Consider the following 6,190-nt stretch of genomic DNA (forward strand, 5'->3'; position numbering starts at 1 on the left):
ACTCTGTTCTGATCTGGTATTCTATTAATTACTCTGTTCTGATCTGGTATTATATTACTCTGTTCTGATCTGGTATTCTATTACTCTGTTCTGATCTGGTATTATATTACTCTGTTCTGATCTGGTATTATATTACTCTGTTCTGATCTGGTATTCTATTACTCTGTTCTGATCTGGTATTATATTACTCTGTTCTGATCTGGTATATTTCTGTTCTGATCTGGTATTCTATTACTCTGTTCTGATCTGGTATTATATTACTCTGTTCTGATCTGGTATTCTATATTTCTGTTCTGATCTGGTATTATATTACTCTGTTCTGATCTGGTATTATATTACTCTGTTCTGATCTGGTATTATATTACTCTGTTCTGATCTGGTATTATATTACTCTGTTCTGATCTGGTATTCTATTACTCTGTTCTGATCTGGTATTATATTACTCTGTTCTGATCTGGTATATTTCTGTTCTGATCTGGTATTATATTACTCTGTTCTGATCTGGTATTCTATTACTCTGTTCTGATCTGGTATTCTATTACTCTGTTCTGATCTGGTATTATATTAATTACTCTGTTCTGATCTGGTATTATATTACTCTGTTCTGATCTGGTATTCTATTAATTACTCTGTTCTGATCTGGTATTATATTACTCTGTTCTGATCTGGTATTCTATTACTCTGTTCTGATCTGGTATTATATTACTCTGTTCTGATCTGGTATTATATTACTCTGTTCTGATCTGGTATTCTATTACTCTGTTCTGATCTGGTATTATATTACTCTGTTCTGATCTGGTATTCTATTACTCTGTTCTGATCTGGTATTATATTACTCTGTTCTGATCTGGTATTATATTACTCTGTTCTGATCTGGTATTATATTACTCTGTTCTGATCTGGTATTATATTACTCTGTTCTGATCTGGTATTCTATTACTCTGTTCTGATCTGGTATATTTCTGTTCTGATCTGGTATTCTATTACTCTGTTCTGATCTGGTATTATATTACTCTGTTCTGATCTGGTATTATATTACTCTGTTCTGATCTGGTATATTTCTGTTCTGATCTGGTATTCTATTACTCTGTTCTGATCTGGTATTATATTACTCTGTTCTGATCTGGTATTATATTACTCTGTTCTGATCTGGTATTATATTAATTACTCTGTTCTGATCTGGTATTATATTACTCTGTTCTGATCTGGTATTATATTACTCTGTTCTGATCTGGTATTATATTACTCTGTTCTGATCTGGTATTATATTACTCTGTTCTGATCTGGTATTATATTAATTACTCTGTTCTGATCTGGTATTATATTACTCTGTTCTGATCTGGTTTTATATTACTCTGTTCTGATCTGGTATTCTATTACTCTGTTCTGATCTTGTATTCTATTACTCTGTTCTGATCTGGTATTCTATTACTCTGTTCTGATCTGGTATTATATTACTCTGTTCTGATCTGGTATTATATTACTCTGTTCTGATCTGGTATTCTATTACTCTGTTCTGATCTGGTATATTTCTGTTCTGATCTGGTATTATATTACTCTGTTCTGATCTGGTATATTTCTGTTCTGATCTGGTATTCTATTACTCTGTTCTGATCTGGTATTATATTACTCTGTTCTGATCTGGTATTATATTACTCTGTTCTGATCTGGTATTATATTACTCTGTTCTGATCTGGTATTCTATTACTCTGTTCTGATCTGGTATTATATTACTCTGTTCTGATCTGGTATTATATTAATTACTCTGTTCTGATCTGGTATTCTATTACTCTGTTCTGATCTGGTATATTTCTGTTCTGATCTGGTATTATATTACTCTGTTCTGATCTGGTATTATATTACTCTGTTCTGATCTGGTATTATATTACTCTGTTCTGATCTGGTATTATATTACTCTGTTCTGATCTGGTATTCTATTACTCTGTTCTGATCTGGTATTATATTACTCTGTTCTGATCTGGTATTATATTACTCTGTTCTGATCTGGTATTCTATTACTCTGTTCTGATCTGGTATTATATTACTCTGTTCTGATCTGGTATTCTATTACTCTGTTCTGATCTGGTATTCTATTACTCTGTTCTGATCTGGTATTATATTACTCTGTTCTGATCTGGTATTATATTACTCTGTTCTGATCTGGTATTCTATTACTCTGTTCTGATCTGTTCTGATCTGATCTGGTATTATATTACTGATCTGTTCTGATCTGGTATTCTATTACTCTGTTCTGATCTGGTATTCTATTACTCTGTTCTGATCTGGTATTCTATTACTCTGTTCTGATCTGGTATTCTATTACTCTGTTCTGATCTGGTATTATATTACTCTGTTCTGATCTGGTATTATATTACTCTGTTCTGATCTGGTATTCTATTACTCTGTTCTGATCTGGTATATTTCTGTTCTGATCTGGTATTATATTACTCTGTTCTGATCTGGTATTCTATTACTCTGTTCTGATCTGGTATATTTCTGTTCTGATCTGGTATTATATTACTCTGTTCTGATCTGGTATTATATTACTCTGTTCTGATCTGGTATTATATTACTCTGTTCTGATCTGGTATTATATTACTCTGTTCTGATCTGGTATTCTATTACTCTGTTCTGATCTGGTATTATATTACTCTGTTCTGATCTGGTATTATATTACTCTGTTCTGATCTGGTATTATATTACTCTGTTCTGATCTGGTATTCTATTACTCTGTTCTGATCTGTATTCTATTACTCTGTTCTGATCTGGTATTCTATTACTCTGTTCTGATCTGGTATTCTATTACTCTGTTCTGATCTGGTATTATATTACTCTGTTCTGATCTGGTATTATATTACTCTGTTCTGATCTGGTATTCTATTACTCTGTTCTGATCTGGTATTATATTACTCTGTTCTGATCTGGTATTCTATTACTCTGTTCTGATCTGGTATTCTATTACTCTGTTCTGATCTGGTATTCTATTACTCTGTTCTGATCTGGTATTCTATTACTCTGTTCTGATCTGGTATTCTATTACTCTGTTCTGATCTGGTATTATATTACTCTGTTCTGATCTGGTATTATATTACTCTGTTCTGATCTGGTATTCTATTACTCTGTTCTGATCTGGTATATTTCTGTTCTGATCTGGTATTATATTACTCTGTTCTGATCTGGTATTCTATTACTCTGTTCTGATCTGGTATATTTCTGTTCTGATCTGGTATTATATTACTCTGTTCTGATCTGGTATTATATTACTCTGTTCTGATCTGGTATTCTATTACTCTGTTCTGATCTGGTATTCTATTACTCTGTTCTGATCTGGTATTATATTACTCTGTTCTGATCTGGTATTCTATTACTCTGTTCTGATCTGGTATTCTATTACTCTGTTCTGATCTGGTATATTTCTGTTCTGATCTGGTATTATATTACTCTGTTCTGATCTGGTATTATATTACTCTGTTCTGATCTGGTATTCTATTACTCTGTTCTGATCTGGTATTCTATTACTCTGTTCTGATCTGGTATTCTATTACTCTGTTCTGATCTGGTATTCTATTACTCTGTTCTGATCTGGTATATTTCTGTTCTGATCTGGTATTATATTACTCTGTTCTGATCTGGTATTATATTACTCTGTTCTGATCTGGTATTCTATTACTCTGTTCTGATCTGGTATTCTATTACTCTGTTCTGATCTGGTATTATATTACTCTGTTCTGATCTGGTATTCTATTACTCTGTTCTGATCTGGTATATTTCTGTTCTGATCTGGTATTATATTACTCTGTTCTGATCTGGTATTATATTACTCTGTTCTGATCTGGTATTCTATTACTCTGTTCTGATCTGGTATTCTATTACTCTGTTCTGATCTGGTATTCTATTACTCTGTTCTGATCTGGTATTCTATTACTCTGTTCTGATCTGGTATTCTATTACTCTGTTCTGATCTGGTATTCTATTACTCTGTTCTGATCTGGTATATTTCTGTTCTCATCTAGTGTTATATTTCTATGTTTTGATCTAGTATTTTTCTGTTCTGATCTAGTATGACATTTCTATATTCTCCAGGGTTTAAAGCTACAGTGGAGGCCTTCTTCCTGTTCATGTTGACCGTAGCTCTGGTAGCCTATACAGCTACTGCCATGACCATGGCTATATCAGCTGACCAGAGTGTTGTGGCGATCGCCAACATCTTCATGACCATAGCCTTCGTCTTCATGATGGTGAGAGAGACAGAGAGACCGTTTTGGTATTGTTTGCATGTGTTTCCCATGAAGCCCCTTTGAACTGAATTGACACACACACACACACACACACACACACACACACACACACACACACACACACACACACACACACACACACACACACACACACACACACACACACACACACTAATATGAGATTATAATAAACATCAAACATGAAACCCCTCCCCTCCCTCTTCTCTCCCCTCCCCTCCTCTCCCCTCCCCCTCCTCTTCTCCTCCCCTCCTCTCCATCCTCTTCTCTCCCACTCCTCTCTTCCCACACCTCCCACTCACCTCCCCTTCCTCCTCTTCTCTCCCCTCCTCTCCTCCCACCCTTCCTCTTCTCTCCCCTTCTCCTCCCTCCTCTTCCCACTTCTCTCCCCTCCCCTCCCTCTTCTCTCCCCACCCCTCCTCTCCCCTCCCCCTCTTCTCCTCCCTCCTCTTCCCTCTTCTCTCCCCTCCCCTCCTCTTCGCTCTCTTCCCTCCTCTCCTCACCCCTCCTCTCCTAAAATATCCTCTTCGCTCCCTTCTCCTCCTCTTCTCTCCACTCCCCTCCTCTTCTCTCCCCTCCCTTATCAGATCTTCTCAGGCCTGTTGGTGAACCTGCCCAGTATTGTTGAGTGGCTAGCCTGGTTCCAGTACCTCAGCATCCCTCGGTACGGACTAACAGCTCTCCAAATTAATGAGTTTGTAGGTCTCCAGTTCTGTGGAGACATTCCCCTCAACGGCACCTTGCCCCCTGGTATGACGTAAGTGATAATATCTCACTATACCTATTTAAATTATCCATAATTGAGGTGTTTTGTTTTTGAGGTAGGAACCTTTCTCTCCTGTGTCCAGATGCACGGGGGAAGACTTTCTGAAGAACCAGGGGATCGACTACACCACGTGGGGGCTGTGGCAGAATCACGTTGCCCTGGCGATCATGATCGTAATCTTCCTGGCGATCGCGTACTTCAAACTACGCTTTACTAAGAAGTTCACATAGAGGTCAGGGGTCACGGGTTACGCCTATTGTACACCTTCCCGTTCCTTGCTCTCTTGCTCCTTGCCCTTGGCTCAAACGAAATGCTGCAATATCCAACTTCCACTTCTGTCCGGACTCTGAAATGTCAGCATGGGACTCTGAAATGTCAGCATGGGACTCTGAAATGTCAGCATGGGACTCTGAAATGTCAGCATGGACTCTGAAATGTCAGCATGGACTCTGAAATGTCAGCATCCGAAGGACATTTTTCAACGCAGATGCGGACGGGAGCAGATGTTTCGATTGAAGCGGAAGTTGAAATTAGGTTATTTAGAGGTCAGGGGCAATGTTCTTTTTAATTGTTTTTTGGGGTACTGAGCAAATTTCAGGTTTAGTGAGAGGAAACTTGAAAGTTGTGAGTATTCTGTGCAACTTCCGGCGCACGTTTCCACTGAGGCTGTACCCTTACAGTTTTAGACAGTAGCCAATAGGCTGTACCCTTACAGTTTTAGACAGTAGCCAATAGTGTACCCTTACAGTTTTAGACAGTAGCCAATAGGCTGTACCCTTACAGTTTTAGACAATAGCCAATAGTGTACCCTTACAGTTTTAGACAGTAGCCAATAGGCTGTACCCTTACAGTTTTAGACAGTAGCCAATAGGCTGTACCCTTACAGTTTTAGACAGTAGCCAACAGGCTATTGTGACTATAGGAGCATAATGTAGGCCTACCAACAAAAACCAACGAAGTAAATCACATAATAGCTTTTGATTTCGCACACGGAAATGCACTCTGATCTGGAAAGCGCCTTGACACCTGAGGGTGACTGAAAGACCACTCCTGAGCTCCAGGTCAAATAGAATTCTATTCCGTTGCACTCTGGCTCTGCCTACAACAAAATCACTTAATCTCAATCAAAGTTAGATTTATTTTTATGTTTGTTTGCATTGAAAAGGGG

General features: G+C 37.7%; 1 protein-coding gene across 1 annotated transcript in view; it reads left to right on the top strand.

The window, feature by feature from the left end:
• LOC124008434 (broad substrate specificity ATP-binding cassette transporter ABCG2-like) overlaps positions 1-5,780 on the top strand; it is a 45,473-nt gene extending 39,693 nt beyond the window's left edge. Inside the window, exons 14-16 of the mRNA XM_046319707.1 lie at positions 4,084-4,238; positions 4,844-5,013; positions 5,105-5,780. Of these exons, the coding sequence (XP_046175663.1) occupies positions 4,084-4,238; positions 4,844-5,013; positions 5,105-5,252 (473 nt within the window). The 3' untranslated portion in view covers positions 5,253-5,780. The remainder of the gene's footprint in view (positions 1-4,083; positions 4,239-4,843; positions 5,014-5,104) is intronic.
• Positions 5,781-6,190: the final 410 nt, after the last annotated feature.

Source organism: Oncorhynchus gorbuscha, linkage group LG21, assembly GCF_021184085.1.
Source record: "Oncorhynchus gorbuscha isolate QuinsamMale2020 ecotype Even-year linkage group LG21, OgorEven_v1.0, whole genome shotgun sequence".
Lineage (NCBI taxonomy): Eukaryota > Metazoa > Chordata > Actinopteri > Salmoniformes > Salmonidae > Oncorhynchus > Oncorhynchus gorbuscha.